This window comes from Diospyros lotus, chromosome 14 (genome assembly GCF_014633365.1).
Source record: "Diospyros lotus cultivar Yz01 chromosome 14, ASM1463336v1, whole genome shotgun sequence".
NCBI lineage: Eukaryota > Viridiplantae > Streptophyta > Magnoliopsida > Ericales > Ebenaceae > Diospyros > Diospyros lotus.
The window spans coordinates 16,802,556-16,817,292 of NC_068351.1; the positions used below are offsets into that span (position 1 = coordinate 16,802,556).

A 14,737-nucleotide genomic window follows, 5' to 3' on the forward strand; every position below is an offset into this window, starting at 1 on the left:
TGTAGTTGTTGATTACTTTTTGATGTTTTCTCATAAAAGAGAATGGTGACCACCCAATTCATTAGGTACTTGGCAGGCCTCAAATTCCCTTCTACATAGGTTGGCAAAATGGAGATGCCATGCTTCACAACTATATCAATCCGAATGCAATTAAGGAGATTTACAACTTGTAGCTACTATAAATTCACTAACATGTAGAATACCTTATAAATCTCGTGTACTAAGTAGACAAATCTGCCTGAGCTCACCAACTTGCTCAACTATAACCTCTTCCCACTAGTTCCAAGCAAATTTTAGCTAGAGGAAAATCATTACAATTAATTTGTTAATTGTTTTCTTTACTATATGATCATTAATAAGTCACAGAAATCTATATGACTAATTATATTACATCATTAAGGTAAAAAAGAAAAGAAAAGAGAAGGGGAGAGAGAGAGAGAGAGAGAGAGTTAATCACGGAGTCTGAATCTCTAGAATACTTCTTTTTACAGTGATTCTCTAAACCACCGCTTGGGAATCAAAATCCTAAACAACAATGACAAGTCCTATGTGAGGGGTGGAATTGCCACGAGTTTATACTGAAAATCGGCAGAATACTGAAAGCAGATTCGTTAATAATAGCGAAAAGCAAGCAGAAATTTTGATTGACAACACACTTGGAACTCAAAACAAAAAGGAAGGTCATTGGATTCATCCTCTCATGGAATGATTAGTGGCTTCCATATGTCAAGAAATTTCCTTCATGTCATTCTCTAATGTCTATTCAGTATTCCCATTATTCCAACTGAATAGACAGCAAACAAATATTGTTCCTTTCACAGTGTTATTGCCGAGATTGTCATATGGTTTCAGAATCAGTTCCCTTTTGATTCTTATCACTGACCGCTCTTTTCATTCACTTAGCTGTAAAATCAATTAAGAAAACGAAAAAGTTAAAAGAAGACACTGACATACATGGGCAATGATACCATTCCCAGCTCACTGGTTTTTCTACTTTTTTAAGTTTTCCAGGCGAGACTGAAAAGATCTTTTGCATGTAAACTCAGGATGTAACCATATTTTCAGCAAAAATTGTGCAGACAGATCTCCAAGAGCAACTTACCATCCATAAGCCAGAGCTAAATAAGACTCAGCAGACACAAATATGTATCATTTAATAAAATACTAAAAAAGAGTGAAATAGCAAACTGGAGAGAGAGGGAGGGAGGCAGGCATTCTGCCACTGTTACTTTATTGGCAAAGTCAATACTGAAGCACCAAAGCGTGAAAGTGTGTTAAAATCCTTGTCCATGTGGTTGGTCTAGTCCAGCAACTATAAGGTACGTGGTTCAGTTGGATGCAATGCTAGTATAACCGAATAGATTGATGGTGTATATGACCAAAATAGCAAAGTCTGGGAAATTTAATGCAAAAGAGCAGAAGTAGTTTAGCCACCTATTATTGGCGTTGAATTGAAAAGTCCAAGAGAATCCTTATTCCATTTGATGTCAGTGCCACTTCTAACATCCAAAAAGAGGAAAATTTATCAACTTGATTGTTGCCCAGGCAACAACCATGGGACAAAGGACTCGTGAACGCAAACAAATACAAAACCTTTGAATTCTGAAGCAGCAGAATATACGGAAGAAAAAGTCTCAACATATCACCAGATTTCATTCTGGCAGAAACATTTCAATCAGTAATCAATGATGCTCATCATCACCATGTCCATCCGGAGGACCTCCAGGGCCAACCACTTCCAACTGCCCAACAAAAATACAAAAAGAAAAGAAAATTCAATACTAAGACAGTTATGACCAAAGCTGAAACTAAGTGGAGATTTGTAGCACGTCTAGTAACAAGGAAATGAAGTGATTCAAGCTGATTTTGTCCATCACCTAATTCCCACCCTTCGAAGCAAAAGACTATGTTATAATTTTCACTACCACATCTCAGTTTAGAATGTAAAAGTACTATGGAAAGTTGCTAGGACTTGACCCACAATTTAATCCTCCCCAGGTTAATATCAGAATTTGAGGACTGAATAAAACAACTGTTGAAACCCACTGCAAGATATAAATTAGTTTCAGAAGAAAACTCAGTGGAAACAAACATAAAATAGACTGTTCATGGTGCATATAGAAAAAATGAGAAAAAACTTAATATAGCCCTCAAAAAGAAAGTTCATATTGAAAATCATGTTCACTTCCATCTGCTCCATATCTGCCCTAGACCTGTGAGATGATTCAAGGATTATACTGCACTCACCACGAAGTACTGTGAGCACACTGGACATTCGTGTGGCTTGCCTTTCTCTAGCCAGAACCAGACAACATCATGCTCATCCTCTGTTTAAGAGAGGAAACAAAACAAAACAAAACAAAATTGCAATAAATAGCTATAATCAAGAAAAGGATTTATCTTTTTCAGATAAAAGAAAAACGTAGGAAAGATTTAGTCAATAGTCATCAATTTGATGAGAAAGAAATACAACCGGAACTTACCTCCTTCACCTCCAGGGCACCCAACAATTCTTTTATCATAGTAGGACTTGATGACTGCAGGTGCTTCCTACAGGCAAATAAAATAAAGAATCAATTAATAGCTGATACCATACTTCAACGATCAACAAAGGTTCCAATTTAAAACAAATCATAGTTTCTGATCCCAATGCATCAATTTTACACGAGGTGGTGTTTTGGAAGGCTATACATATATAACCAGCCTTGATACACAATTATAACTGACATCGATCTCAATAAATGAAGAAACCCATTTTTCCACAGCTCTACCACCAAACAAAGAGGTACTTCACTAAATGATAAAATTAACACCATTTTGGACAGCGACAACACCACTTCTGTAACACTTTTGTGCCAATCCTAAAACTCAAGAAGGTTATCCATAAAACAAGCAGCAAATGCAGCCAAAACATTCAAGAAAACAATGGAACACACCAAGTTGAAACTTCCAACACCACAGATTTAGTCCAACAGTTGCAGCTTTAGTTGACAAATTAGACGATTACTTTCAAGATGTGATAACTGGAAATTCTACAATTCAATATTCGATTAGTTCTGAGTAGAAGCTTTCTAGCTGCAAACAAAGCAGTTTCTCATGAGAAAGTCAATTTAAGTTGATTTTGGCTTGTCGGTGCAAAATTACAGTTTATAAGCCAATCCATAGAAACAGAAATGTATGCACACACCATATAATGCAGTCATGTGAGCTTTAGTTGAGAAGCTGAGTTTATTCAGCCTTCTGTTCAGTTCAAATGTGACTGCAAGCCAAGTGAAATTGGTGATTATCCCCAATCCTACAATATAATCATAATATGAGGGCTTCCCCATCAGACAAGCCTCCACTGCATTGCGAAGGTTGGGCAGAGTCAGTTTTTATGCAACCTTCACAACTTGAACCCGTGACCTTCCAGTCACAAAGGAGCAACATTACTATTAGTTCATTACTAATAAGGCTCACCCTCTTGATAATCATAGTAAGGGAAAATATTCCTGAGGTTCAAAATCTCAACTGATTGGATTATTAATTCATGAGGTGCCAGAAGGAAATGTATAGAGATAAACAAAGCATTTACATATGGGGTTTATAGAGTTTTTAAAAACACTTCTGACAAAGCTCCTAGATAAGTATTATCGAGGGTCTTATGGAGTCTTATAGTTTATTAAAAACATGTATCATGGAGTAGAAATGTGTGTCAGAACATATGGGGAGACACTAAGGCTTTTTCCAATTATAATTGGATTACATCAACATTCTGCTTTAAGCCCTTGCCTCTTTGCCCTAGAAATGGAACATATACATGCAAAGATGCCTTGGTGTATGTTGTTTGCATATGACATTGTTAAAAGATTGAAAATTGAATATATAAAATGCAAATTTAGTAAACATATAAATTGGATATATTATGGTAAAACTTGAAGACAAAGTCATATCAAGAAAAGATTAATTCAAATATTTTAGATCAATCATAGAAAAAGATGAAAAGATTAATAAGGATGTTACACATAGAATCAAGGTAAAATGTTGAAATAAAAAAGTGTACCTGGAGTCTTTGTGATGGTAAGATACCATTAAAGATAAAAGAAAAAATTTATAAAGATAGCTATAAGAGAAGCTTAGTTATATAGCACAAAACATTGGGCAGTAAAACATGAGCATAATGGAGAGGAGAATGTTAAGATAGATGTGAGATCCTATAAGAAAAGAAAAACATAAAAATGAGGTTATTTGTTATAACATTGGAATGACCTCCATTGAAGATAAAATGTATGAGACACCAACTAAGATATTTTGGACATGTGAGAAAAGGACTAATAGAGACTCGTGAGGAGAGTGGACATAATAGAACAACTATTTAATGCAAGGGGTAGAGAAAGATAAGAAAAACTTAGTGAAAGACTCTTAACCATGTTGAGTTATAAGGGTTTTACAAAAAATAATACCATAGAAATCATTGGTGAGTTAGAATTCATGTAGCCAACCTAACATAGTAGGATTAAGTCTTCATATGTTGTTGTTTGATTGGTGACCAAGTGAGATCACTAGTCAAAATCTCAATCACTGTTTGGCCAATACAACTAAACCTGTCAACTAATTTATTTGTCTCAAATTTAATAATTTTCTTTTCTTCTTCTTTCTAGGTTTGGTATACCCAGATCCAGGAATGGAGTTCGATGGCATTTGAAGAATAAGAGAGTAATTGGCCATTGAAGAAGGCCAGGGGAGGAGTGGGAGAGAAGAAGAAGATAAAGGGAAGAAGTTCAAGGAAAGGAGGAGGGAAGTGGAAAAAGGAACTTCTAGGGCAATCAAAATGAAAAAGAAATGGCAGCTTGGGTGTGTTCATTGTTTTTAAAATATTTAGATTTTTTTTATTTATTAAATAAAAACAAGCAACCAAACATTATTTTTTGCTTTCATTTCTAAAATTTTAAAAATAAAAATTCTATTAAAGGGGAATTATACCCAGTATGTGTCATGTTCTAATTTAAAACTCCTCCAAAGAACCGCCATACCTTTCCTTTCCTTGCACTGTGAGAGGGGAGAATGAAATGAAAATGGATGGAAGGAGAGAATAGAAATGGAAGGGAACGAAAATAGATAAAAACAGTTTCCATCCAAAGCCTTATTTTTTGACTCCGTTGAGATGGGGATGAAATGGAAATGGATGGAAAGCTTATTTTTTTATGTTGCGACAACATTAACCTTAATAGTTATTTAAAAGTTCAAATCTGCCCTTAACCACACTATCTTTTCAAACACCTTAGTGTATGCCTTGACAACAAAAACTACTTTTTGCTATGGAGAAATAGGAATTTGTAGTTTCTTCTGTAGAAGAAATGAATAAGCAAAATGTAATTATTTTTACACAAAATACCCCTCAATCAAGATATAAAATATTAAAACAACCAACAATCACAAGCTTTAATCCCACTAGGTGAGTTGAGTACATGAATTATAGACCACCAGCTATCTCTATCTATGGTCATATACGCCCTGAGGCCTTTATATCATATGCTATGTTTAAACCAAATTTTCTTTGGTCTCCCTCTTTCTCTTTAACTACAAACTTTCTCCATTTCATCTGCTTGCCTCATAAGTGCATCTATCAATTTTCTTTTGACATGGTCAAACCATTTTAATGGTGAATCCTATATCTTATCTTTAATAAGTGTCACTCTAACCTTATTATGTAAAAGCTCATTTCTTACTATGTCTATTTTTGTGTGCCTACATCTCCATCGTAACATTCTCATCACAATTGGGCCCATATTTTGCTCATGATGGTATTTAATTGCCTAACATTCTGTCTTACAACAACAATTGTCTTATAACTATCTGATAAAACTTCTCTTTTAGCTTTAAAAGAATTTTAAGATTGCATAAAATGCTAGATGCACTTCTCTATTTTGGTCGTATTGCTTTGATTCTACAAATAACATACTCCATAATCTCCCTCCCTTTTTAAGTGATACAAGATATTGGAATTAAACTTCAATTTTTGACCTACTTAATTTAAAACCTTTGGATTCTAAGGTGCTTCTCCACAATTCAAATTTATTATTCATGCTTTCTTTTGTCTCACCACCAAAGACAAGATCATCTGCAAATAACATACACCAAGGCATTTCTTCTTGAAAGTGCTTTGTGAGTTTCTAAATAATAAGAGCAAAGATGTAAATGTTCAATGTAGATCCTTGATGTAATCCAGTTGTAATTGAACAAGCTTTGGTATCTCCACAAGCCCTTACAATAATTTGCACTTAATGATGCATATATGTTAGTTAATAACTTGAATATTAAGCAATTAGGAGTCCTTCCTTCTCCAACACCACCCACAAAACTTCTCTACAGACTCTTTTCATACACTATTTTCAAGTCTATAAATACCATTTGCAAGTGTTTTCATTTGTTTTTAAACCTTTCCATTAGGCACCTCAATAAATAGATATCTTCCATTCTTAACCTATCAAGCTAAAACCAAATTATTTTTCAGAAGCTTGGGCCCTCTACTTATCTTTTTCTCAATTATCCCCTCACAAAGTTTTTGTAGTGTGGTTCCATAGCTTGAATTCTCTTGCAAACAAGCATAAAGTGACTTTTTCTCCACTTAATTGGAACCTTTTTGATTTATGAATCATATACTCTACCAACCAAAAAAGACCTTTGTCATGATCCTAGGGTTTAGGTTGGAAATTGAGAAGAGTATGAGGAAGAGAGAGCAAAAATGGAGGGAGAGACAAAACAAAAATAGAGAGAATTGATGGAGAATTAGACAGAAAGAGAGGGAGAAAAGCAAGAATATAGAGAGAATAGAGAAATCAGAAGGGAATGAGAGAGAGATCAAAGTTGAGAGAGAAACAAGAATTCAATTATCATTTCACAATGACTAACTCTCTAGGTTACAACCTATATATAGGCTTTCTAGGTAAAGGTACAAATCAGCAAAGTAGCAAAGTACAACAAAGGAAAAATACATGTATTAGATAATTCCTAATATATCACTAATATATCCTTGGGTGGACAATTCCTTCTTCCTTGAGAGAGTTCCTATCCCCAAGAACTTCCAGTAATTGGCCAGTGTCCTTCATCCAATCCCTACCTTTGCTATTTGATTTATCCTTCTTTCTTTCTCCTTCTAGGCCTCTTCCTCTTCACTTTTATGTTCTTTCTCTTTTGCTTTTCCTGCAAATGTTAAATGTAGACTTCAAGGATCGACATATCAAGGCTCCCTTCTCCAATGTCAAAACTCCTGAACTAGATGGTAGCAACCTTCTCTTCCTTCATCTTTTGAATCTGGTCTACACCATGTGATATGACAGCAATACTGTCATATTGTCCAAGATCAAAAATACTCAAAACAGCAATAAGATTTTTTTCTGCAGGAATTATCTTAACCTGTGACTCCTCAGCTCTTTTCGAAACCAAAGGAAAAGGAACAGTACTCTTAGAATCTTCTTTCTCAGAACCATTCCTGCCCTCAGCCTCCAGCTTCTTTCTTTAGTCCACACTTATCAGCTTTAGTTTCAGCTTCCTCGAAGCCAATATAAGATTGTTCTGGTCCGAATTGTTCCATCAAAACTCCTTTAACTACATGTGGACCATCACAAACTTGCTGGCTGCTCTTAAGATAACTTTTAGACTTCAGTCAATGCTTTCTGTAAATGGCTTCCAGCGCCAATTCTTGTAGTCGAGCCTTCTCCCCAGCCTGTCTTACAGTGACCAGATGCATCATTTTCACCATAGGTCGTAGCACATCATTAAATCCACTAATGAAACTCAATACAAGATAAGACTCGGTCAAGCTTGAGTGGGAATTGAGCATAAGTGACTTCAATTCCTCAAACCTAACCACATAATCCATAACCAAGCCCTCTTGTTTCAGCTTGTAGAGCTCCTCATTGCACCTCTCATATCCGACCTGATTTAATGCTAATTCATCCCCTTTCTGCAAACTGGAAGTATTAGGTATGCTTCTAATGCTTGCTCAAGTTGGCCCTACAATGGATCTTACAAAAAATTCCTCTGGTAAACTAATCCAGCACCTCTGCAAAATTAGGATCATTAAGTCGTCTAATTTTTTATTGAGGTAAGCAATTGTTTTGCCCAATGTTATTAAAGGTGCACCTAGACGCAAGGCGCACCTTGGGCGCTTGGAGTGCTTCTAGGTGAGCACAAACCAACGAGGCGCACCTAGGCCCAAGGCACCTTGGGGTTAGGCGCACATAGACTTTTTAAACTATTTTTTAGGGTTTTTATTTTACTGTTTATTACTTTATTTAATTTTTTTATTGTTTAGGGTTTATATTTATTACTTTAACTACAAATTTGACAATGAGTAAAAGGGTTAGTTCTTCAAATGCTCCAATTGAATTGGAACTTGATGAAGATGGAGAGGGAGATGATGTGAAAGAAGAGGATATTAGAGATGATGCTTCTAATGATGAAAATACGGAAATGTTTGATCTTGATGATGAACATGATCTTTAGATTATTTAAAATGCATAATTAGTTAATCTTAATTAAAATTTAAGACAAATTGCATCTTTTGACATTTTTATTATTCTTTTCATTGATATATGTTGATTTTTTTAATTTTCTTGATAACATACTTGTGAATATGTTATTAGGAGTTATGATCTATTTTCTACCTTGTTCTTCAACAAGAATATATATTTTTCTTTTTTTTTTTAAGTTAGTATGCGCCTTGTTCCATCAGGAGCACGCCTCACCTTGCGCCTTAGGCTCCAACACCCTTTTGTGCTTTAGTGCACCTTGGGCCTTTAATAACACTGGTTTTGCCTATTGTATTGCATTCTTCCTTGATTCATTTTCTTATTGCAGCACATACTTCCTTGAATATTTTCCCGAATGACTATGCACTTTCAAGAAGTCCGTCGATCATCTCCACAATTAACTTCAGCAACCTAAACTCACTGAAACCTGAATTTGGTAAACCTAGTCCGCCTCTCTACGGCTCGAATCACTACAATTTCAGGCGAGACTCAATCTGTAAATATGGCCTCTAGATATTCACCTGAATTATAGCACCTCTGATCTGAGTCACCTTCCTGAATTGCACTCACTGTTGTTCAGCGATCACTCAAGATCTACTTCCGATCGTGCCTTCCTTCTAGCCTCAACCTCAATTCTGCAGCCGAGGTCCACCAACTTTATAGTAACTTCCTTCCTGATGGCTCGCCGATCGCTGAAATTCGCCAACTCTGCTTCGTTGGATCAATGACAGAAATCAACAGCCAATAGTCAATCTCCCACTTTGTCTTCAAGCTCCGAGCTGAGAGTGCTAGAAATCGAGAAATCAACAATCCTAAATTGCCACTAATAGCCGCCTTTCGATTCTAGATCACAGCTAAGAACTATCGGCTCTGATACTATTTGCCATGATCCTAGGATTTAGATTGGAAATATGGAAGAAATCAGGAATGAGAGAGCAAAAAGGGACGGAGATATTAGAAGGAAAGAGGGAGAATTCAAAGGAAACAAAAAGGGAGAGAGAATTGAGAGGGAAAGAGCATTTCAATATCATTCATCTATCATGCATTCTCTAACTACCTATTTATAGCTATAAATTGAAGGTAGAACACTACAACAGCCTACAGTAAAACAAAGGAGAAAATACATGTATGAAACAATTACTTCTATATCCTTGAGACGTGATAATCCCCCCTTCCTTGAGAGGTTTCTTGTCCCCAAAGAAACTTATTACCATTGAGCCACTGTTTCTTTATCCAATTCCCATTTTCGCTATCTAGTTTATTTTATTCTTCGCCTTTTCTTGTTCTTTTCTCTTACTTTCATTTTCCTTTGCTTTTCCTTCTCTTTTTCTTCAGCCATATTATCAAACCAAGACCGAATTTGACGCTATAGCTCATCAACGATAATGTGAACAATAAAAACAGCAAGAGTCTTGTTCCTAACAGCAAAAAACTCTTCCACCATCCTCTGTTCATCTTGTTTCAATTTTTCCTTCTGCATCCTCCTTTGCTCCAAATCATGAATGCACTGCTAGAGAATTTCAATGTGATCAATTTTTTTCCAAACACAAATATCCTCCATCTTCCTTTAACCAAACTTGAAGTTTCCATTGGTTATTCATTGCGATTAAGGCACAAGTTTCCTCATAATTGACTGATTTTCCAATCAGAGTTACCTAATCTAGTGTAGGCAATTCAACACCGTCTTCCAGACCTGGTGATGGATTGTCTATTCCTCCAAGAGAAACAAATTTTAGGTCTTCAAAATTTAAGACTGTTGTGATTGTTTCCATTCCAACATCTTTGGATTCCAGATTGCTAGCATACATCTTAGTTTCATCTTCAACAGTTATCTCATCCAATGGTGTCACATTGATTTTTCTAGCAACTACCTTGGCATCTGGAATTAACTGATCCAATTCTTGCAGCAAACTTGAGGTAACAGGTAGGATTCCAGCTTCCACTAGAATTAGTTCAACAGTGGATTTTGAAAGAAGTTCCACTGGTAGGCAGATCTAGAATTTCTTTGACATCAAAATTCGGAGGTCATCCAGCTTGTGGGTGAGGTTAACGATTTGATCGTGTTCTTCCTTGATTGCTTTTCTTGTTGCGACGCAATCTTTTGTAATTGCATTTCTTGTTGCGACGCATTTTCTCGATAGCAACTCGCCTCCACTTCAATTTGCCCCAAGCCTTTTTCCATATTGTCCATCCTAGTTTCCATTTGTTTCCCCCAACCCATATCCACTGCTTGTCTCAAATTGCCTAAGATCAAATAGCCGAGAATTCGCCCCGCTTCCCCTTCACAATTCAAATTGAGAGTTGTTTGGCTCTACTTCGCCTTCAATTTCGCACCTAGATCAACTCTAAATTTGCCTCTGAAGTAGCTTCTTGATAATTACCTGGATGTTGCATCGCAACCTAGATCAAAATTCAGTAATCCTGACTTCGTTTCAATCACATTCAAGAACGCCTTACTAAATCGCACTCGTTGTTGTTCAGCGATCACTCAAGATTTGCTTTTGACCATGCCTTCCTTCTTGTCCCAACCTCAATTCTGCAGTCGGAGTTCACTAGCTTTATTGTAACTTCCTTCTTGATGGCTCACCTGCATTGCCAGAGATCGTTGAAATTCGTTGACTCGGCTTTGATGGATCGGTGACAAAAATCAACAACTAATAGTTAACCTCCCACTTTGCCTTCAAGCTTCAAGCTCAGAGGGCCAAAAATCGAGAAATCAACAATCCTAAATTGCTACTAACAGTCGCCTTTCAATTCTAGATCTTGATCTAATTGTTGAAATTTCTGAAATCACAACCGTGAACCATCGGCTCTAATACCATTTGTCATGATCCTAGGGTTTAGATTGGAAATTGAGAAGAGTCTAAGGAAGAGAGAGTAGAAATGGAGGGAGAGACAGAATAGAAACAAAGAGAATTGAGGGAGAATTAGACAAAAAGAAAGGGAGAACAACAAGAATATAGAGAGAACAGAGAAATCAGAAGGGAACGAGAGAGAGATCATAGTTGAGAGAGAAACAAGAATTCAATTATCATTTCACAATGACTAACCCTCTAGGTTACAACCTATTTATAGACTTTCTAGGTAAAGGTACAAATCACCAAAGCAGTAAAGTACAACAAAGGAAAAATACATGTATTAGATAATTCCTAATATATCCCTAATATGTCCTTGGGTCGTGACAATCTCTTGTCCCATGCATTTTTCATGTTTCTATCAAGATATTATTTGCTCTAACTACTTTACTATTTTTCATTTTGACTTTGCTTCACTAGTTGCCTTTTTTTCTTTTTTTTTCCTGGGCTAAAGTATACATCTTTAGGTTTTCATTCCAAGATGTACTTAAAATTACAATACTTGTCCTAGAATAAAATTTGAAAACACTTATCATTACAATAAAATTATTATGGTTAATTTTTTTTCTTTTCAAATTTTGACAATTTATTTCATACCCATTATCGTGTTAAATTTAAAATATAAACTACATTTTTAACCAATTTAATAATTTAAATGACGATTTTAGTACACAGCAAAAGTTACTATAAAAACACTAACGTCAATTCTCTTTTTGGTAATCTGAAAGTTAAAATCACTCTTTTCACTCACTAGGTAATCACATATGATAATACTAAACATTTTTCAAATGATATGCCCAAAGAGTGAACTGCCTTCTTTTTTCTCATAGTAATTTCAGTAAAAACCATTTTCATAGAAGTGATTCTGGCAACAACAATTTTGCAGCAATAGGAAGCACTAGAATGCAATATCTTACAAAAATCAAATGAGGTTATTTAAACTCCAAATAGCATATAAAATTAATCATATTTGAAGTTTTCTACTTATATTTCAATTGACCTCGCCCATTCTCCACTGGACTAGGACACCTCAATTACGTATTGGGAGCCAATAGCTAATCCCTAAAATGAATTCCAGATTGCCAATTCCCATTTCATGACGTCCATCATAGTTATTATTGCAGTAACAACCATCCCAAACAAGTGACAATAATCATACTCTTAATGCCCTAATCGCTTCTACTACATGACAAATTCTCATTTTATCATGTGAATATTATTGCAGTAACAACTATCCAAAACAAGAAATAACAAATTACGTACTTTATACGCCAAAATGAATGACAGATCACCAATTCTCACTTCACAAAGCGAATCAAGCACGTGATTGCAGGAACAACCATCCGAAACAAGTAATAAAAATCATGGAACATCCTATAAAATAAAACGTGTACAAACCTTTGTGCCGAAAGGTCCAACGGGATAGTTGACATCTAGAAGTTTCCTTCCCTGGTCCAAGGAAGCCAAAAAAACCAGTATTACTAATAATTACAGACACGGCGCGTGGCAAAAATGTCCTTATAGCAAACGTCACTATGAACTCACTTCAAGCTCAGCTTCAAGCTCCTCCCGCTCATGCCCCGTCGCAATAGGCATTACATCTTCAACCCTCTTCTTTGAAACAACGCTCTCTGTCACGTCAAATGCAAATCACTATCAACAACCAATCCGAGACATAACACCATCAGTGACCTAGGTAGGGCGTGAAGTCTGAGATGAAATTAGGGTTTGGGGCAGAGATTACCAGAGTCGGAGGCGAATGGGCGAGAATACAGAGACAAGGTCGGCCGGAAAGGCGATGGAGAAGAAAAGGCGCTGGCGGCGGGGGAGGCGGCATCGAAGCAGTGGGGAGCGGAGGCAGATCGGCGTGGAGCCAAGGTTCGGAGTGGCGTAGAGAGTCTTCTCCACATGGTTTGGGAGCTAGGGTTTGAGTTGATCTCAGGTCGCCCCTCTGCTCTGCTCGATGGGATCGAAGGCTTCCCCTCTCTCTCTCTCTCTCTCTCTCTCTCTGTCTGTGGAGAACTAAACAGCGCCAATGGCAAGAGGGGCGTTATTATAATTATATTATTACTATAATTATAATAATTAAATTATTATATTAATTATAATTATAATTATTATATTAATTATAATTATAATTATTATAATTAATTACATAATATTTATAATAATTAAAATATATAACATAGCTATAATATTAATTAAGAGACGAAACTCTTAGTAACTATTAAAAATAATTTTCAGACATAAATAACGCAAATATAAAACATTTTTCATGTTCAAACACTATTAAATGAGTACGATTTTGTGCACCCCATTTAACTGGGGTAAGTTTACTCTCCGTCAATTCTGTCAAATAAAGTGCTGCCCCTTCTATTATTTTAAATAAATGTGAGTTCCGTCAACCCCAGAAATTTCTTTTAATTTTCTTTTAATTATTTCAAAATCACGCGACCCAAGATTTCTGTCCCTTCCATTTGATGGTTCATGTACTCTCCCTCTCTCTCTCAATTTATTTCCAGAGAACCCATAGAACAATTTTCTCTTTGAGGACGCGGGCTTCTTCCATTTCCCTCTTTCACGCATCTCTCTCTGTCTCTCTGTGTGTGGAGGCGGGCTTTCATCTCCGGCGTGGTCCAGCAGCGACCCTCGCTCTTTGCATCCCTTCCAGTAGCGGTCGCGACTTCCCGTCCACATCCGGCGTTTCTTCCAGCAACAACCACGGCATCCCCTCCACCTCCGGCACCCCAACAGCGACCCTTCACTTTCGGTGTCAGTCCTCACATTCACTCAAGTTTGTGTTTAATTTGTTTCATCTTATTTTGCTTCATTCGTATTTCATTGCTTTAAGTTATAAAACCCTAAATGTTTGGGTTCTGTGAAACAAGAACTGCATAAACGGGTAGTGGCCGCGGCGTCCCCTCCCCTCCGCCTTCGTGTTTCTTCTGGGTATTGCTAATTTCTTACTCATTTATATTTGTTATATTTATATTTTGGATGTTTGACATATTATTGACTATTTTGGGGTTGATAATCTTATGGAATTTTTTTAATTTTGTTTTTTGTAAATAGTTGTCCAAACAAATTTTGGCCTGATATATTATTAATTTCTTAGCTTTGTTTGTTCAGTTTATAAATTTTGAAATTTATTGTCTCAATACTTAGCTTTGATTAGTTGTATATCATTAATCATTAAACAGTCATAAATTTAAAATTTTGATTAGTTGTTACTTATCATTAATCATAAATTTTGAAATGGTTATAACTTATCATTAATCATTTCATGTTTTTTCAGTTTAAGACTAAATTTTGATTGAACTACAAAACTATAGAATTAAACTTAAATTAAAAATTGTGTAGCTTTAAAGA

The 14,737-nt window shown here is 36.0% G+C and overlaps 1 protein-coding gene across 1 annotated transcript; it reads right to left on the bottom strand.

Annotated features, from left to right (window-relative positions):
* Window positions 1–1,401: 1,401 nt before the first annotated feature.
* On the bottom strand, window positions 1,402–13,397 carry LOC127790277 (putative cytochrome c oxidase subunit 5b-like). The gene is made up of 6 exons (XM_052319679.1): window positions 13,113–13,397; window positions 12,914–12,999; window positions 12,767–12,817; window positions 2,484–2,550; window positions 2,248–2,327; window positions 1,402–1,742 (listed from the first exon to the last, which is right to left on the bottom strand). The coding sequence occupies exons 1-6, from the start codon at window positions 13,276–13,278 to the stop codon at window positions 1,683–1,685; spliced, it is 510 nt and encodes a 169-aa protein (XP_052175639.1). The 5' UTR covers window positions 13,279–13,397; the 3' UTR covers window positions 1,402–1,682.
* Window positions 13,398–14,737: the final 1,340 nt, after the last annotated feature.